This window comes from Lithobates pipiens, unplaced genomic scaffold (genome assembly GCF_037356315.1).
Source record: "Lithobates pipiens isolate NorthernLeopardFrog02 unplaced genomic scaffold, aLitPip1_a1.2 Scaffold_8, whole genome shotgun sequence".
NCBI lineage: Eukaryota > Metazoa > Chordata > Amphibia > Anura > Ranidae > Lithobates > Lithobates pipiens.
In genome coordinates, this window is record NW_027507903.1 from 200,251,294 (window position 1) to 200,272,361 (window position 21,068).

General features: G+C 40.6%; 1 protein-coding gene across 1 annotated transcript in view; it reads left to right on the plus strand.

Annotated features, from left to right (window-relative positions):
- LOC143962677 (V-type proton ATPase subunit S1-like) overlaps positions 1 to 21,068 on the plus strand; it is a 130,580-nt gene that overhangs the window by 21,908 nt on the left and 87,604 nt on the right. Inside the window, exons 2-3 of the mRNA XM_077472042.1 lie at positions 18,421 to 18,544; positions 18,639 to 18,707. Coding sequence (XP_077328168.1) covers positions 18,421 to 18,544; positions 18,639 to 18,707 — 193 coding nt within the window. The remainder of the gene's footprint in view (positions 1 to 18,420; positions 18,545 to 18,638; positions 18,708 to 21,068) is intronic.

The following is a 21,068-nucleotide window of genomic DNA, read 5'->3' on the forward strand; positions in this document are numbered from 1 at the left end:
GACCGGCCAGGCTACGTGCTTGGATAAGGGTCTGATATGGACTATGGGGGGACCCCGCGCTGTTTTTTCGGAGTAGGGGTTCCCCTTTTAATCCATACCAGGTGACGGGGCTAGCGGCGCGTCAATCACGCCAATGGAGGCGGCGACATTGACTTCCTTCTCTAGTCCCGTCTACCTGGAGTCACGCTCAAAATGGACAGACTTTTCTCTGTGTGTGGGTAAGTCCGTTCATTGCAAAAGTCCGGCGGACTAGCACTCAGACGGGCGGATTGACAATTTTGTGTCAAAACTTCTTTCTAAGTCCAAACAGCAGAAAATCAACCAGCGCTAAATAACAAATACAGAAACTGCAGCTAAAATAGTGAAGGTCAAATTACCAAATCCCAGAATAGTTCATCATAAAAAAGCAGTACAGCGCAGATATTTAAACTAAAACATTAAAAAAAAAATTAAATTAAATACAGGAGACAGTCCATTCTCTTTAAACTTAAAGATGAAAATGATGTAATCAGCAAAGAAGCCCCAAGGAATCCAGTGAGTCAGCTGAACTATACATCAGGTATGGTGACTTGAGTGACACCCTCCACCACTGATAGTAATGGCCGCTCACCTCAGGATATGGACCCCTGAATGAATCAGACAGGTCAAATACAGCAGTCCCTTCCTAAGTCAGAAGAAGAGGCAGCGGCGACAGAAGACCAGGCCACCGCTAGTAAAAAAGCTAAAGGAAGAAAGCGGAGGCCCGGCTCTGTGCCCATCATATGCAGCCACTTGAGCCCAACAAATGCAGCCATGTGTGCCCATCAAATGTAGCCACTGTGCCCATCAAATGCAGCCACTGTGCCCATCAAATGCAGCCACTTGTGCCCCATCAAATGCAGCCACTTGTGCCCATCAAATGCAGCCCCTTGTGCCCCATCAAATGCAGCCACTTGTGCCCCATCAAATGCAGCCACTTGTGCCCCATCAATTGCAGCCACTGTGCCCCTCAATTGCAGCCACTGTGCCCGTTAAATTCAGCCACTGTGCCCATCAAATGCGGCCACTTTTCCTGTCAAATGCAGCCGCTGTGCCTCCCCACCTGCCCTCTCGCTGACTACCCGGCACTTACCCCATCTGGGTGGGGAATCAGGCAGCAGGTGACAGCGGTGAGCTGTGGCATGGTGGGATGAGCAACGGGTCAGTCAGTGGCTCCTGTGACCTCCATTTGTCTCTTCTTTTTCTGCCAGGCATCCAATCGGAGCATCTGTGCTTTTAGCCAATCAGGAGATGGGTATTAGAGGCTGAGAGGTGGTTCAGTGTTAGAGAAGCGAATATTCATTTGCTTTTCTAACACACCTGGGTGGACTGCAAGCTCAATATCTGCGCTCCAAGTCCACCTTTTCTTAAGCCTATTGGCATGATAGAGGGGGGCGGCGCCGGGCGCCCCTAATGGACACATCGCCAATGTTGGACTGTCTGTACCAGATATTGCATCTTGTGTGTCATAAAAATAAATCAACATTGAACCAAAAAGAGTATACTTTAACCACTTGCCTACTGGGCACTTAAACACCCCTCCTGCCCAGACCAATTTTCAGCTTTCGGTGCTCTCACACTTTGAATGACAATTACTCAGTCATGCAGCACTGTACCCAAATGAATTTTTTGTCCTTTTTTTCCCACAAATAGAGCTTTCTCTTGGTGGTATTTGATCACCTCTGGGGTTTTTATTTTTTGCGCTATAAATGAAAAAAGACCGAAAATTTTGAAAAAAAACGCATATTTCTTTGTTTCTGTGACAAAATTATGCAAATTATTAATTTTTCTTCATAAATTTTGGCCACAATTTATACTGCTACATATCTTTGGTAAAAATAACCCAAATTAGTGGATATTATTTGGTCTTTGTAAAAATTACAGAGTCTACAAGCTGTTGTGCGAATCTCACAAAATTGATCACACCTGATGTACTGGTGGTCTGTCTCATTTCTTGCGACCCGAACAAGCCAGGAAAGTACAAATACCCCCCCAAATGACCCCTTTTTGGAAAGTAGGCATTCCAAGGTATTTAGTAAGAGGCATGGTGAGTTTTTTGATATTGTAATTTTTTCCCACAAATCTTTGCAAAATTAAGATTTTTTATTTATTTATTTTTTTCCCACAAAATTGTCATTGTAATAGGTTATTTCTCTCACATGGCATGAGTATACCACAAATGATGGCCCAAAATAAATTCTGCTACTCCTCCTGAGTATTATGATACCACATGTGTGGGACTTTTTCACAGCCTGGCCACGTGGCACTAATACATGGCACCGATGACAGATGGCACTAATACGTGGCACCGATGACGCGTGGCACTGATGACAGATGGCACTGATAAATGGCATTGATGACACGTGACACTGACAACAGATGGCACGTGACACTGACAGGTGGCACTAATGACAAATGGCACTGATACGTGGCACTGATGACAGAGCGCACTAATATGTGGCATTGATGACAGATGGCACTATGTGGCACTGATGACATGTGGCACTGATGACAGATGGCACTTATACGTGGCATTGATGACAGATGGCACTGGGGACAAATGGCACTGACAACAGGTGGCACTGGGGACAGATAGCACTAACAGGTGGCACTGGGGACAGATAGCACTAAGAGGTGGCACTGGGGGCAGGTGGCACTGGGGAGGATGGCACTGGGCTAGGATGGCACTGGGGGTGGATGGCACTGGGACGGATGGCACTGCGGGAGGATAGCACTGCGGAAGGATGGCACTGTGGGAGGATGGCACTTTTTTTTTTTTGAACTCACGGCCGCTGCAGCCGTTGATCTTTCCCTTCTCACAAGCTGTCTGTGTGAGGAGGGAGAGCGGCACTGAGAGATGATCTCATATGTTTACATATGAGATCATCTCTCATTGGACATGCCGATTGTGCTGTAAACGGCCGCTGTGATTGGCCGTTTACAGTGATCTGTGACTGGCTGTGTCCGGGGGACACGGTCAGCACAGAACTTCCCAGATGCACGCTCCCGGGAGCGCACATTGCGGAAGTAAACAGGAGGACATCCAGGGACGGTCTCCCGGCAGTTAGCGTCCTGTAGCCGTCTTTCGGCTATAGGGCGGGCGCGAAGCAGTTAATGCTTGCCGCTGTATGAGTGGTCAGGGAATATAACTTAGTGTAGCGTCACCTACAGCAGTCCCCATTCCTATAAGTCAAGAAACCCTAGCCTATTGGTATGTGGCTGCCCCCAAAAATTCCATGGTTACTGGCACAGGAGGCAAAAAAAAAAGTTTCCTGTGGATTCAGGAGTGAAGTTGCCCACAGAGGATGGCTGAGACTGGTGTCTCACAGGAACATAGTCAGTGGGACATGCAGCTGGGCCAGTTCAGATGACAGGCAGAGGAAAGGGTCAGCAAACAGGCAAAAAATCAGTCCAGGCCACAGGCAGAAATGTGGTCAATAAACAGGCCAGGCTCAGTGCAGGTGGCAGACAGAGGCAACACTGCACTGGGGTGGTGGTGATAAGGAGCACTGTTGCTGGCTGGACTGGCTCTGATTACATTGGTCTGAAGTGTCGGTGATCAGGGACACAGACACTGCTCCAAATTTGACATCTGTAAGGGGGCACGGCCCCGAATGCACACTGTCTACATTCTGGTCTTTGCACCCGCACATACAAAGATGTCATATTGGGAACACTTGTTCATCCCTGTGCAGGTAAATACAGCCTTTCATAGATAATCACTATTGTATGCCTGTGAATGAGGCCTAAAAAAAATGATCACATTCACCAGAGCAGTGCATTATCACTATGGTGACAAACAATGTACTACTGTGGCTAGTGATCAGAGACACTGGCTGCCTTCACTGGTAAAAATGTCGCCATAGTGACTCTGCATTGCTCTGGTGACAGTGATCTTTTTTTATACTGTTGTAAACACTCTTTCCTCTCACAGCTGATAGCTGTGAGAGGAAAGAGATCAAAGGCTGCAATGTGCATCCTTTCTTTACAAGTGTGATTGGTCATAGCAATTACATGGTACAGGGCCATTTTAATTTGATCTGTGATCTGCTGTGTCAACATTGAAGGACACACACACACAGTGATCATTCCTTTTATGCTTATGTTATGTTTATGCTTATGCAACTTGGCAGCTTTCTAACCCTCCAATGTAAACATGTACATCGCATGTTTCTAAGCTGCTAGACAAACACTAAAATCTGACTTTAAAATGAACCTTCAGTCATTTTTTAATCTTTCCATTAAATCTTCTGCCCTTGATGTTTTAACTTTGGATAGTAAAACATTTTTTTCTGCCAATAAATACTTTATACAGCCCACTTCCTGCTTCTTGTCTGGTAAAAAGCCTAGGCTTATGACATCATGCACAGCCCTCTCACTCTCGTGAGAGTTTGCCAGGAAGGGGAGGGGGGATGAGTCATAAGAGTAAATCCAGAAAGTGAACAGGCAGCAGCTTCAGTTGCCCACAGTTAAAATGGATGCAGCCAGACTTAGTGGAAGGAGATTTCTGCAGCATATTTTGCAAGTACAGAATCACAGTATATAACAATACAATAATATGCAAAGTGGTTGGAGGGAAGCTTCAGAATGGCAAAGATGTTTTATTACAAATTATGTGAGCAGTTCCTCTAAAAAGGCTTGTTTAGACCAGTGAATGAATTATACAGTATGCATTATAAGGAGGAGCGGTGCTGATGAGATGTCATGACACATCACAATGTTTCTTTTTCTTTTTTTCAGCTTTATTGAAATGTCACATTCACAACAGACTGTGTTAAATAGTGTAGAGCATGTCTTACTTTTTTCAGCGCACATCACTGCAGCAGATTTACGTGAACTAAGCTCACATGGGTATTGGCTGTGATCTTTGAGGTTCATTGAAAATTAACTACTTCACAGTACAAGCAGCTAGAGAGGCCAGAGTGCAAAATCTAGAACAGCTGCGCATGGTAGCCAATCAGCTTCTAACTTCGGCTTTTTAAATGAAGCTTTGACAATAAAACCTGAAAGCTGCACCAGATTTTACACTCTCAAGGCCCCTTTCACACGGGGGGGCGGCGTCAGCAGTAAAGTGTCGGTGGTAAAGCGGAGCTATTTTTAGTGCTGCTTTACTGTTGTTTTAGCGGCACTATTCAGCTGCTACCGGGGTGGTTTTAATCCCCGCTAGCGGCCAAGAAAGGGTTAAAAACCACTGCAAAGCTCTGCTACAGCAGCACTATGCCCGTGGTATTCAAACCGCTCCTTCACCGCTCCAAAGACGCTGCTAGCAGGACTTTTTGGAGCATCCTGCCAGCGCACCGCTCCAGTGTGAAAGCCCTTGGGGCTTTCACATTTGAGAGACTATTTTGGGGCGCTTTGCATGCGTTATTTTTAGCGCTGTAGTGCTTGCAAATCGGCCCAGTGTGAAAGGAGTCTAAATGAACCCCAATGTGTAAATACTTTATGCCTTAGTCTTGGCATAGGTTCACTTTACCTGAGCATTTTTTAATGCAGGTGATTCTATGTCAAAATCCTTGGTAACAATGCAATGTTCCTGTGAGCAGAAAATGTTTTACAGCAAAAATGCTGGGATCAAATTCCATGGAAACAGGGTTCATACAACTTGATTGTTACAAAGTTGCCTTTTAGATTGAATCCCACACTTGACGCATGTGCAAATTAACTTTGTTATATAATTAAAAAATAGACTAATCTGTCCTTGTCCTTATGATAGTAAGGTTATTTAGGATATTTAGCAGTGGCTAAGATTCCCTGGTCATATCCACATTTCACTAACAGAATGCATTTGTAGTATTTTTTGTTGAAATGCAAGCCTGTAACTGGTATTTTCTACTTAAACCAGTTTAATTTTAGGAAACACAGATTAGTGGCATTAGGTTAAACCTATGACTCAGAAACTATAAATTCTGCAGTATTTGCTAATCAATGTGGAGCCTATTTATTGTGGTGCCTAATTATTAGTATTTCATTAATACAGAGTACAAAACTGAATATATCCAGAGGTGATAAAAACAGAAGGGTGCAGATAGACCTTTTATGTTGACCTCCTTTAATCTGTTGATAATTAATTCATATCTTGCCTAACATTGATAAATTGCCAAAAAGTAAAAAAAAAAAAATCCACTTCTTCATAATGAGGTCCTTTGTGCGACAACAAAGAAGCAACTGCATATGATAGATAACTGTCAGTTTATGTAACAGTCTAAAGTACGAGTCTGCTTTTCATTCTTCATTGTCCCAGTCATTACCAAGTCACGCTCATGTTGATTGTTAAAAATGCTAAGACTATTGATTAAAGGAACAGGGAAAAGACATGTTACAAAAACATCATACATATTTGATAAGCTCAGTGGGAGTCACCTCCCTTAGGGTGTCACTGTGTTAATGAGGTTTCATTAAAGGTCAGACTGAAGCATGAACAAGTAAATAAGGCTTAAGCCCCATACACTATCAGTTTTTCTGCAGAGTTTTTCCTTTAGATTTACCAAAACCATATAATATGAGGTCAAACCTTAGGCGTTTCAATTTGTATGCAATCAGGCAGGCCCTTCTACTACATGGTTTTGGTAAACCTGAAGGAAAAAATCTGCAGAAAATTTGATAGTGTGTATGGGGCATTAGCCTTAGCGTGTAGACATGCCATGGGTAGGGTTCAATCTTACAAAGCACGCTTCCAGGGGAACAAAATAAAAAATAAACTTCGGTGATGAGTCATTCTATGTAAATGATCATTTAAACGTGCCCACATATTGATTTTAAGTGTATGAGTTGGAAGATGGAAGTACTTATGGCAAATAGCAGAACACAATAAAAAAGAAAAACCTTTGCTCAGCGTTAGTAAAGTGATAAATAGAATTTGGTGACAGCAGCACTCACTGAAACCTAAATACAATACCACCAAAACATATAGGCCAAAGTTGTGTGGCGCTCTACAATAAATTGTTGTTTGTTGTACTATTTCTTTAAGGAACTTACAATATATTTCAATATCATTGCAACATGCTCAATATTTATATTGAGCATTATCAGTGAAACAGTGCAATATTATCAACATTTTCAGTGAAACAGTGCAAAAATATATATTAAGTGAAGTGTGAAAAAATTATATATGCACCACATACTGTATATAAAATCTGCGCAATTGTCAATTAAAGCGATGCAGTACTGAATTGCAAAAAATGGCCCGCTCATTCAGCAGCCAAATCTTCTGGGGCTAAAGCGGTTAAACAAGTGTGATTTTAACTGCACTTCTGTCTTGGTCTGATTTATGGTTTCTGACAGTTATATGTATAGACAAATGCTCCATTTAATGAATCGCTATAAATATACACAGCGAAGCTATAGTGGTGATGTCATCACTGGCTTGAAGAAGCGGATGTGGCGTTTACACGTTCTGATTCTACTTTAAAATTGCGAGTACCTCTCTTTCAATAAAAAAGCATGTTTTTGAGATACTACGCTATGGGCTTTTCCTCTTTTCCTTTCCTGTGTATATTTATTGCACTTCATTAAAGAGGAATCGCAGATGGGTTTTACTTCCTCTTTTGTTTGCTGCAAACCCTGCAAAGTAAAAGCATACTACGCATACTAGCCCATTATGTGGCACTTACCTGCAAAGGAAGCCTACGCTGTCTCCACTGCAGGAAGCGTCCATCTTCACCCGTCATCCTTCCGGGGCCATGGACTCCGTCTCTGTTACTGGCCGGAGTCATGTGATATCACTCCTGCACATGCACGCGGGAGCCGACGATCACGCCACAGGCACTATAGAAATGGCACAATCTTGCCCTTTCTTCAGTGAGCATGCGCCGATGATGTCGGTGCAAGTGTATATAATAAATATCTTCTACACCGTACAGGTTTAGAAGATATTTCCAGGACCTACAGATAAGCCTTATTATAGGCTTACCTGTAGGGAAAAATGGTCTGTAAGAGTTTACAACCACTTTAACCAGAGCATTTGTCTATACAGATGACGTTACTATGCTTGGAGTATCTATGCTGAAAGACCCTTTTTCCACTACTAACAACCTGGTGCTGTGGAGATAATGAACTGCAAGTTGAACTCCATCACCTTGAGGTCTAATTCTCTGGTAAGAAGCTTTCTCATAAGAATTGGTGGAACACAGCACACCAGATGAAGTGGCATTGAAGTCTTTGTTATTGAGACTTTTTATTACAGTTATTGATTTTTTTCATAGATCTTATATATGTGATAGATGCATATAGAACTTTTGCACACGTCACTTATGATATATGCAGTGTTTTACTGCTAATGATGGTAATAAAAATATCGAGCATGTTGCAATGAACATGACATGTATTGTCTTTAGGTCAATTCTTTAAAGAAATAGTACAACACAAGCTAATTTATTGCAATATAAAAAAAATTATATTTCAGTTTAACGGTACAGTGCAACACAACCTTGGTCTATATATATATATATATATATATATATATATATATATATATATATATATATATATGTATATAGCAGAACACAAGCCTGTTGGTGACACTATTCTGCTTCTGTTTGTTACAGAAACAATGGAGGCATTGCAGTTAAATCTGACCTAGCAGTGGATACACACAAATCCACGTGTACTGTTATTGCAAATTTCTTCTCTAATGCTTGGAACTAGTTTATACCCTTCAGCACATGTACTTTTGTTATTCACAATACCAAGACTAGATGCTATTATAAAACTGTAAACTGAAAATGTATATACGCCCAATTTTATTTATTTCTTTTTATGGATAAAATGGGGAATGGTTACCATTTGTACCAAATTCCAGGAAATCATTTTCAAGATTCCAACAAGATGGTACAGAATGGCAACTGTCATCCATAAATTGTACCCAAACATTCCTGATTGATGCTGGCTTTGTGATACAAAGGGAAGCGAGGGAAGCATCCTAGAAATTCCTAGTAATATGCTCCTTTTTTTTTATGAAATTGTTTCTAACTGCGATAAATTCAGTTATGATTTCCTGGATTTTCAAGATCCTTAGGCTGATTTTAGACATTTAACTCCTAACAAAAGAGAACATAGACTCTACCTGCATTGATAAGGTGAGAACATTTGTATCTCTTTACGGGAATATTGGAGTTAGGAATGCTGCTGAGTTACCCCAGTTGGCATTGGCTATGCTGAAACCCATCTGACCTTAGCTCAGGTATGCAGACAGGTGGGTGTGCTTTAGCTGAGAAAGCCCCTCCTCCAGATGAAATTAAAAAAATGCCCACAAAGACTTGTGAGATTTATGACATCATTTTGGCCCAGGCCAGAAACCAGGAAGCAACTGAAAAAAAAAAGGTTAAAAAAAGAAATTAGAATATACAATCCTATCTATTTACTAATACTTGCAGCATGAGGATTATAAATATTTATTCTTAATTGAGAGAGTAGAGTTCCGCTTTAAGAAGTATATTGTTTACCAATCCAGTTGCCATTGAACCTGTAGGTTGTCTACATCTCCAGCAGAGTGGTGAGCATCATGGGAGTTTTTTGTTTAGAACAGACAGTACCTGGTAGCCTCAAGAGCAGTGGTTCTCAACCCCTGTGTCGTGACCCCTTGATAAAATTTTCCAAGTTGTGGGGACCGCTAACAGTAAAATTATTTCTGTAGCGTGAGTTGTCGCATGGGTTGTTGCCTGCGACCGCAAAACGGCTGGAGAGTGGTGCGGGCTTCAGGAACAGCCCAGGATTCGGTGACCCCTGGCAAATCGTCATTCAACCCCCTAGGGGGTCCTGACCCCCAGATTGGGAACCACTGCTCTAGAGAGAGTATTAGATCCTGATTCTTGAATTTTGTTAGCTATAATGCTTTATAGGTGAAAAAAAAATGGTGGTCCCTTTTTAACTAACAGAAGAGACTGCTATATTGGGAGGATTGTGGAGAATGAGAGAGAACTTAAAGGGTTTTTGGGGTTGATTTACTAAAGCCAAATAGACCGGTAACTTTGCGGGGGAATTTTCCCTCAGAGACAAAGTACTTCTAACTTCCATCTAATCATGTGCAAGCAAAAATCCTGTCTCTGATAGGTGATGGGAAGATGGAAAAGCTAACATTTTGAGTGTTCACAGGAACAGGAGATGAAGGGAGATATTTAAATGGATACACTTGTACTGGCGATAGCTGTTCAAGATGGGATATCCCTTTACTTTGGATAGTTCTTCTATTACTCCCTTCTGTTCTTCTGAGACAGGAAGTTAAATGATGGGACAGATAGAAAAATTCACCATTCTCTACTCTATCTGACTCTCCCAAAAAAAAAAAAAAATCTTCAAATATTATCATTTACTAGTATAGCTTCCAATATGTGGTTATACATAGTTTTTATAGGCTTGAAATAATATTTTTCACTTCATGTACTTTTCCACTGTGCTCTACAGAGACCGTCTGTCGTAAAACACAGTCAAACCATTTATATATACTGTAAATAGTTTTTCAGTATATTATAGTGGTCATTTACTCACATAGAATAGTACTAACTAGAAATAAATAAACCTTTTTACTTATGTCTGATGGTTTTGTAACACAGAGAATATTCTATATGTGATTATGACTCAGATTTCCAGTATTACCTTAAGGACCCAGACAATGACTGGCATTGTGTGATGCAATATAACTTGATTAGAAATACATTAGCGTATCTGTGCCGCAATAGTCTGATCTTTATTTTCTTTCTCTTCACCTGGAAGGAAAGAAAATGATTATAATCACTGCAAGATGGAATATAGCGGGTATTGTTAGACATGAATCCTCTGTATGGTTTATATATTGTAGGCGCACAAGCCATATTTGTTGAAAATAATAAAGTGAATTAACATTTTCAGTAGAAGTTTTTTTTACTGTAAGTGCTTCTGTACCTTGGTCAGATTACCCTTATATACAGAGCATTAAAGGGGATTGCGCTGTCAAAGGGGGAGAAGGGCAAAGCTCCACGCATGTCTTGTAGATGTGTTAGCTGCATAAAGCTGAACTTTAGCTTCATCTGGAGGATGCATTGGGCTGTGCTGAGAAGCCTTGACAGTTGCTAAAAGCTTGGTTCCCTATCACAACGGTTCACACCACTGTGCTGTGTTGGTCTGTGCTGAAAAAAAAGTACAATCCGCAGTACACTTTTTTTTCTGGGCAACATATTACATTGCATTACATTGTGCTGCAGCCAGTAGAATTGAATGGAATATCAATGTAACATTTCAGTAACATTCTAGCAAAAAAAAAGTCTCACCCTAACCGTGCCTGGCCAGCCCATTTCATTCATTGGATTTCAGTTATTTAATCATGAAGGTTCAGCATCAAATCTGGGCATTGCCTAGGACAGTTAGTACACAAATTAAGTGTTCCTAGGAATGCCTACTCCTTCAGACTGGCATTCACCCACTAAGACAATTTTATATTTGGATAACTCCTCCTAAGAGCCAACCCACACACACCACCACATGATCTGCTTGCATTGCGTAGAGGAGCCCAAGTCCCAGTCCCAGTCTAAAATAAGGTATGTAATATAAACAGATTTTTATTTAAAAAAATCATTAACATGTTCGATGTGGAGGGGGAGGAACCAGGGAAGGGAGAATAGACGTCATCTTTAACGGGAGCCAGTATGGTGGAACCTTGGATTATGAGCATAATCCACTCCAGGAGAATGCTTGTAATCCAAAGTACTCACATATGAAAGCAAGTTTCCCCATAGAAGTCAATGGAAACAAAGATAATTTGTTCCACGCTGACTTCTACCGCATGTGGCCAGAGGTGGGGGGCGCCAGAGAGCCTTGGAAAATACTCGGGGACAGCTTGACTGAACTCGGAAACCCTCGGAAAGGCTTAAACACTCAAGGATAGAGTATTTCCGAGTGTTTTCAAATATTTCCACATGATTCCGAGTATTTCTGAACGGCTCCGAACCATTCCAAGTATCATCGGCACCCCTTCTCCTCTGGCCAAAAGCGGTACTGCACACCCCATTGGATGGAATCATTTTGCAAGACAACACTCATAAACCGAGTCAGGATTTAAAAAAAAAAAGTTGCTTGTCTTTCAAAGCGCTCGTTAACCGCGTTACTCGTAAACCCAGGTTCCATTGTACTTAAAATATGTAAGTATTATTTATGACTTCCTGTGTATCCTCATATTTTACTTTTTTGCATACCTGTTCCAGGTCAGGGACTTTAGAAAACTGAAATAAGCAATGAAGCCATTAGTGGAGAGATGTAACACATAGCAGAAGAAAGGGTAAAAGATGCTTTTGAGAATGGCTTGCAGATACAGTGGTAGCAGATGGAGACCCTGCCACAAGAGGCCACTGAATGTGGCCATCGTTACCTTAACAGAATAATGTATAATTATGGAACTGATAATAGCCCAAGTATTTTGCTCCATATTGTTGTGTTTTTACAGCCTGTGATGATGAATGACTATGAACATGATTACAGTAGGTATAAAAACTGAACTAACCCTCTCCTTCACTAACCCTTAAAAGCACCTGTGACTTTTGAAATAGCTTGTTCATCATAGATTCATGCTAATTATTAAATACATTTCTACATTTTACCATATAAAAAAAAAAAAAGATATATATATATATATATATATATATATATATATATATATATATATATATATATATATATGGCTGAGTGTGAAAATCCCAGTTTTTGAAATACTCAGATCAGCCCATCTGGCACCAACAACCATGCCATGTTCAGAGTCACTCAAATCCCCTTTCTTCTCCATTCTGATGCTCAACTTGAATTTCAGCAAGTTATCTTCACCATGTCTAGATGCCTAAATGCATTGAGTTGCTACCACTTGATTGGTAGATTAGAAAATTGTAAGTACACCTGTTCAAGTAATTGAACAGGTGTACCTAATAAAGTGGCCAGTGAGGCCTGGTTCACACCTGTGCAGGTTGCAGTTTACATATTCCAGGTGCATTTTGCATTTTCCATCAATACAATAAATGGACTGTAGTGTGTTTCTGCGAAAGGTGTGAATCCAGCCTAATGCCACGTACACACGACTGGACTTTCCGGCAGAAAAGGTCCAACGATCTTCCTGACGGAGTTCTGACCGAACGGACTTGCCCACACATGAACAGACCAAAGTCCGTTCATTTTGAATGTGATGACATATGACTGGATTAGAAAAGGAAGTTCAATGGCCAATAGCTGCCCTTGCGTCATATTTGGTCCGTCAAACCAGCATACAGAGGAATGGTTCCATCAGAAAGATTTCAAGCATGTTCTATTTCTAGGTCCGTCTGAATTTTTTGAAGAAAAACGATCAGAATATTCCACACATGATCGGAATATCCGACTGAATGATTCCATCTGACCTTTTCTGCTTGAAAGTCCGGTCGTGTGTATGTAGCATTACACTAACACATATGGTGTGTTACTAGACAAATCACCAGTTGAAAATAAAGGGAAAAAAGTCTAAAAACAGAAAACTAAAGCAGCAGCCACATTGATAAGCTGCAACAAATAATGCTTTGGGTTTGGATACACTTATCACTCTGCATAAAGTATAAGAACAGCCAGTGGAATACATCACATGAAAGCCACAATTCAGAATAAAAAAAGCCATCATAAACTTATCCTAATCTCCTACTATGAAATAAACAATAAGGTCTTTACGGCCATTTTTGCCTGGCCATACAGTAACATATAAACTAGAATGAGTGATCCTTTGTGATTAATTTTCTCAATTCTGCTATGTTACATAAAAGTCGCACTAATGTGATATCACTTTGATCAGTGACTATACTTTGCAGTAATTATCTGGGAGTACACAAATTATGTAAATGTCGAATTTGGAAAATTTGCAAGAAAATTCTTTTTTTCTAACTTTTTACAAATTATAAAAAAAAAAAAAAAAAAAGAGTAAAATAAAAAAATATATATCCAAATTTCCGACCAATTTAAAGTTCGTAGACTGCAAACACTAAAACATATACCGGTTGATTTACTAAAACTGGAGAGTGCAAAATCTGATGCAGCTCTGCATGATAGCCAATCAGCTTCTGTGCAGATTCACATTATGCGGTGTGGGAACGGCATGCGATTTTGAGCAGGAATCGCACCACAATCACATGTGATTCTTCAGCAGTACGATTTGAGCCATTATTGTGTATAGCTCAAATCACACTAAATCTGCACCAAAAAATTAACCTCATAATATGAGGCTAATGATGTATATATTACACAAAGACCTAACCAGAAAGGAAATCTGGAGGCAAGTTGTGCTATAAATACTTAATATAACACTCAAAATTTAAAGTGTCTAAATCCCTGTGAAAAACAAGAAAATATAAAACAATATATATTAAACCTGTGAAAAAGCGACCATAGACGTGGTCTGAAAATGCATGTGATCGCATAAAAATAAATGTATATTTCAACATATAATTAAATGTGTATATAAAGATATATAAACGCAGTACCAAATATATTATTAATACCCAAAAAAATAAATAAAATAATCAATAAGAAAGTGATGTAGGTACAAGGCTGTACAAAGAACTAAAGTATAAGTGAATGGCTGAACATCACATATGAAGACATGCAGTCATAAGATGTGACCGCAGTCATTAAATCACACTAGGGTAATTTAAACAATTAAACACTGAGGTCCAAAAACATATATTCATGCCCACAAGTGTCACATATGGTGATATGCAAACACTTGTGGCGGCTAGAAAACTTAAATGTGAAAAAAACTAGATATAAAATGTGGTAGTGAGGAACACATATAAGTGAGTGTTATCTCACATAAATACCTCTCATGGTGTGTAAATAAAACTGGTATACAATATACACATATATAATACTGCAACTGCAAAAAATAGGAAATAGATGACACCCCTGGAGGGGAAAATGCAAGTCTGCACTGGGGCAACCCAGTTGAAGTCTCTGCAGACGAAACACGTTGAGTTTGATATGCTTGCCGAGCCACTATTTTATAAGCTTTTATCTTGGGGTATACTCAAGTATACCTAAAGCCAAAGGATTTGTTTATTCATTTTAGAGTAGGGTATTTTTCTCCATTTGTGTCTAATCTTGGAGATTTCACTTCACTTCTTATAAACTCAACAGGAAGTGGGAGGATACCTTTAGCAATGGAGGAAACCCTCTTGGGCTTTGTTCACACATGCAGTTAGGCAGTGGTAAAACCAGGTGGTTGAGGTACAGATTTACCATCCACCCGAACTTTGGCATGCAGTCTGCACTCAGGGCTGTATACAGTGCCTTGAAAAAGTATTCATACCCCTTGACATTTTCCACATTTTGTCATGTTACAACCAAAATGGGAAATGTATTTTATTGTGATTTTATGTGATAGACCAACACAAAGTGGCACATAATTGTGAAGTGGAAGGAAAATAATAAATGTTTTCCGAGGGGCATGAATACTTTTTCAAGGCACTGTACATGTTGTGTTTTGTGGCCACAGCAAAAATGAACATTATGTCACATTCGGCAGGCATTACCACTGATTAACCTGACCAATACAAGTCCATGGTGGCACGCAGTAGTGCAGTATTTTCAGGGTTAAATCAAGCAGTGAGGAGGTGACAGAATGCCTCCTCACCATCTGTCAAGTGCTCTCTGAAGAGCTATCCAATGTAGATCACACTTCAGAGAGCACTCTGTGTGTGAACAAGCCCCTAGGCAGTTGTCATGTGTACAAGTGCCCCCATTGGATGATTTTCTCTGTCCTTGTTCTGGTGGCAACTCAAAAAATTCTGGATTTACCCTCACTGTTTCTTCCGGTGATATTGGTGATCAGGGCAAATGAAGAAAGTGAATCTCCCTGATTGGGACACAGATTGCAATAAAAATCTTGACGGGGGTTCTAACCCCTTATGAATCTAACATTTAAATAAAAAAAAAAGTTATGGCTTACATACAATTGGTACCACTCTCATACAATTGGTACCACTCTGAGTTTCTGTGCCTCCTGTCTCCCTACAACCGCAGGTGCGGCCAGCCTCCGGGTTCCGTCACTTACCCACACTGTCTGCATACAAAAGTACTGAAGCTGAAAAAGGTGATCCCTAGCGTGCAACACTTTATTCTTCCAGCAGTGACAGAGACATTCTAATACTGTTTTCAATTATTTTTATTTTTTTTAACGCAAATGTGCCAAATGTAAAATTACATTTTAATTTAAAGAAAAATATCTCTATCTTTTCTACGGTAAAGTAATAATTGGCACCAGATTTTTTTGATTTGGGGCCTGAGCAGCAAAAATAGGCAGATATTCTGACACATAAAGATCTAAATTGCAGGTGTTTTTTCGGAATTACAGAAAAAAAAAAAAAACATTTGTATGTATTTAATCAAAATCTCCAACAAATGTGTGAGCGCAGTGCACTTTGTATTCTGTTTCTCCTTAAATAAATAGTATTTTGTGAAAACATCATGCTTGATGGAGAAGTGGTTTGCAGAGTCTAGCATTATTAGAGTAGTTGTGTTTTGCCTAGGCATAGTAAAAACAGACTCATGTATGCTATAAACAGGCAAGCAGTTCTCTCCAGCCCGGCTCCTGTCGTGTCTGTTTATATATCAACAGGCAGACCTTTATGTGTCGGTGACCTGCTTGGAGAGTAGGACAGGTGTGACAAGCTCAATATTTGCCTTGGCCCTCGGTATCTGTCTGGAGGGTCAGTGAGAAAATGCATACTAATTAGAGCACTTCCTGTACTTTTCCGCATAACCAGTTATGTGAGATCTTGGCGTTGGCTATCATTAGTTCCGTGTTTTTTAATTCAGTTCCAGTTAATCTTAATTGGAGGTAACTTCTCTGGACCGCAGTTATTTACAGATCCTCTAAATAGTACAGCACCATACCAGATAAGGTCATTTAGAGTTACTAGTACTTTGCACTCAGTTTCAAATGATTATTTAGATTACAATTTATTTAGTTTTACCGCTTTATTTTTTTAGTGCAAAGGCAGACTGTTTAGGTGCCCAGACAGGACTTTCTTGAATAGTAAAAAAATCTAAATGTTATTAATAAAGTAATTAGACATACTAAAAGCTCATATAACTGTAGCACCCTCTTAGATAGGCGCTAGAAGAAAGTATCGTTTTTGATCTTTCTGCTTACCAGGAAGATAGTTAGGTAAAATTTAGAGGGCGATCTGCCTACCAGGGAGCAGGATCTATTGGTTAGGTCTGTTCATTGTACTCAGGTGCAGCTCAGCTTGTTCTGACTGTCCCCCACTGGTCCAACAGGGAGGCATATAGGACAGTGAGAGGGGACCTGACAAGTGAGTGCACAGGCTTTCTTACAGCCCTGGCAATTGACAGAGGGAAAGTGCTGCATTGCATGTTGGGATACTGTATATAAAGCCAGAGTACATGTGCTCAAAGTGAGTTGAGCTGGGGAACAGAGTCCAGGAGGTGGTCATGCGACCCTGGGTGGTTGACCCAGGGGCCTAGAGAGAGAGAGAAGCTGAACCTAGAGGTCCTGCAAAGCTGACTGGAAGGGAGACACAAGGAAGGATCTGATTCTGCCTACTGTGAGTACAGAACTGTATCTTTGGGGCCTGTCGAGTGAGGGCCACCCCCTTCAGCTAGAAGAGTCAGTGGATGAGTGTCAGTAAAAGGGCATGCTAGAGAGTGTCCTGAAGATAATGTAGTGCATCAAGTCTGCTGCTAGTGAGAGCAAAAAGACTTAATCCCTCCATACATGTGGCTGTATGGTTAAAGAAGTGTGGCTACTTCTACAAATAATCCGGTGAGGCCAAGTGAGAGTTGTACTTATCCATTGTGAATAGTTCCAGTGGGAGTATCCCACTAATCCCTTCTCCCATCCAAGTTCCAAAATAAAATATAAAAACACAAATACCCTGGACTGGTTATTGAGCAATGAGCAAGCTGGAGAAGGTTGGGACAAAAGTGAGCCCCTAGCAACCAAGTGGGAACACTCAGCAACCAAGTGGAAACTATTAGTAACCAGCTGCAGGTAATCAGAAAGAGGCCTAAGAAGTCAACATTCAGCAAGCCCTACGGGGCAGTGCTACGTAAGACATACAGTAATATGTAGTATTGGCATTAATTGTTTAAATCCAACACCTTATTGACTATCCAACATACAGTATATGGCACATTCATTGATACTGATAAGGTCACACTGATATGCAGGAATGTGTTTTATTGCTAAAGAAGGCAATAGAATAGGGCTCTCTCTGTATGAGTTTCAAGCATGGTTACGGATTAGTCTAGAATACACAAACAACAGCTGTAAGTACAACGCATGCAGTATACAGTAAAGTATCGTAGATATCTGTATAACACATAAAAGATTATAATCCAAAATATACTATGTCAAGAAAAACCAATAAGATCTTGGTGTTACTGTAACTGCGCATTCTCTTGTTTCAGCTCTCTGTGGGCTTCAGCACCAGCATTAAATGGAGGACACATTGCATCAAGTGATGAATTACACAGTTTACTGCAAGAGGTTGTATCAAGGAAAGGATCTATTGTGATTTTCTTGCAGGACACAGTATGTATCTTACTGACATTACAAGCGAACACAAGCTGAAATACTTGTGTAATAGGATTACTCTGTGAACACTTCTTATTTTCTCTATTTTCAGCTAAGCATGGATGACATCACATATTACAGCACAGTGTCTGGAAGTGAGAACCCACTGTATAATGTGCAGGCAAGTTTCTACATATGCTTATTTAGGTGTCACAATTTATATAAAACACAGAATCTTATCACATATCCAGTTTTAAACACCCATTCCTATGATGCACCTTTTTTCTACCAGTTTAAAGCTGAATTATGGGCAAGTTTTTTTTCCCCATGCAATGGGGTTGTGCCTGCACTGCATGGGTTAACGGCTCGTTTTTGTCTAGGGGTTCAGACGGCCGAGATATACTCACCTAATTCTCTAATCCTCCAAACTGGTCAAGTGGCCTTATGCAGTGGTCTGCTCCTGACGTGATCACGCCCAGAGACCAGCTCTGGACATGAAAACGTCAGGAACAGTCCACCGCTGTATGTGGGGGGCACCATTTTCCTGGAGGATTGAAGTATTAGCTGAGTATAGGCTTTGTGTTCACCTCTAGACAAAATGAGCAGTTAACCCATGCAGTGCAGGCACAGCTTCACTGCATGGGAAAAAACTTTTTTTGCCCAGAGTTGAACTTTAAGTCTGTTTTGGCACTCATGCAGTGATTATTTGTAATTTTCCTAACTCAAATAAACACAGAAAAATATATTAATAGAACAGGAAAGGCACACATAGGTCCATAGAGGGCTCACGGCACCGCCTCCCCTATCCATATGTCCTCCCCTATCCATGTGTCCGGCGCCCTGATCTACTTAACCATGGATTTAAAATCAGCCGGGTGTTTTTGCGAAGCACCTGATTAGAGCCAGAGGCTCTAGTAGTTACATAGTTACATAGTAGGTGAGGTCGAAAAAAGACACAAGTACATCCTATGTGTGTGATTATATGTCAGTATTACATTGTATATCCCTGTATGTTGTGGTCTTTCAGGTGCTTATCTAATAGTTTTTTTAAACTATTGATGCCCCCTGCTGAGACCACCGCCTGTGGAAGGGGATTCCACATCCTTGCTGCTCTTACACTAAAGAACCCTCTATGTAGTTTAAGATAAACCTCTTTTCTTCTAATTTTAATGAGTGGCTACGTGTCTTGTTAAACTCCCTTCCGTGAAAAAGTTTTATCCCTATCGTGGGGTCACCAGTACGGTATTTGTAAATTGAAATCATCTCCCCTCTCAAGCTTCTCTTCTCCAGAGAGAATAAGTTCAGTGCTCGCAACCTTTCTTCATAACTAATATCCTCCAGACCCTTTTTTTTAGCTTTGTTGCCCTTTTTTGTACTCGCTCCATTTCTAGTACATCCTTCCTGAGCACTGGTGCCCAGAACTGGACAGCATACTCCAGGTGCGGCCAGACCAGGGTCTTGTAGAGTAGGGGAATTATTTCTTTATCCCTGGAGTTAATCCCTTTTTTAATGCATGCCAATATTCTGTGTGCCTTGCTAGTAGTAGCTTGGCATTACATGCCATTGCTGAGCCTATCATCTACTAGGACCCCCAGGTCCTTTCCCATCCTAGATTCCCCTAGAGGTTCTCCCCCCAGTGTATTGCATTCATATTTTTGCCACCCAAATGCATTATTTTTCATTTTTCTACATTAAAGCTCATTTGTCATGTAGTTGCCCACCCCATTAATTTGTTCAGATCCTCTCGCAAGGTTTCCACATCCTTCAGAGAAGTTATTGCCCTGCTTAGCTTAGTATCGTCCGCAAATACAGAGATTGAACTGTTTACCCCATCCTCCAGGTCGTTTATAAACAAATTAAACAGGACTGGTCGTAGCACAGAACCCTGTGGGATCCCACTACCCACCCCTGACCATTCCGATAATTCCCTATTTATCACCACCCTCTGAATTCGCCCTTGTAGCCAGTTTTCAATCCATGTACTCACCCTATGGTCCATGCCAACGGACCTTATTTTGTACAGTAAATGTTTATGGGGAACTGTGTCAAATGGTTTTGCAAAATCCAGATACACCACATCTATAGGCCTTAAAATGCAAAATGCTCTGCACTCTGAGGCCACCTTTTTTTTAAGCCTTTTACCCAGTTGTGTGACCATAGCGAATAAATTTTCGCGATTTTCACACTAAAGTTCCTCTCCACCAATCAGGAGGCAGGTCTGAGAGACCTGTTTCCTGATTGGCCATAGCATCAGGTGATCCTAGTGAATGCCTAGCACTTTGTCGAAAGAGGAGACACATGGTGGAGGAAGTTTGAGGAGTGGACACCATTTTATGAATTTACAAATAATAATAATAATAACAATAATATTAATAATTTCACTTTTTGGACCATTTTCTTGAAGCCTTTGCTGGATATGAACAGGAAACATATAAGTATGCATGGTGAAACATTGTATTTTCTGGCAGACTCCATGGCAGCCTACATGTGGGTTTATCCCGCCTCCTCTCCACTGCTATAGGACCTCAGGCCGCGTACACAC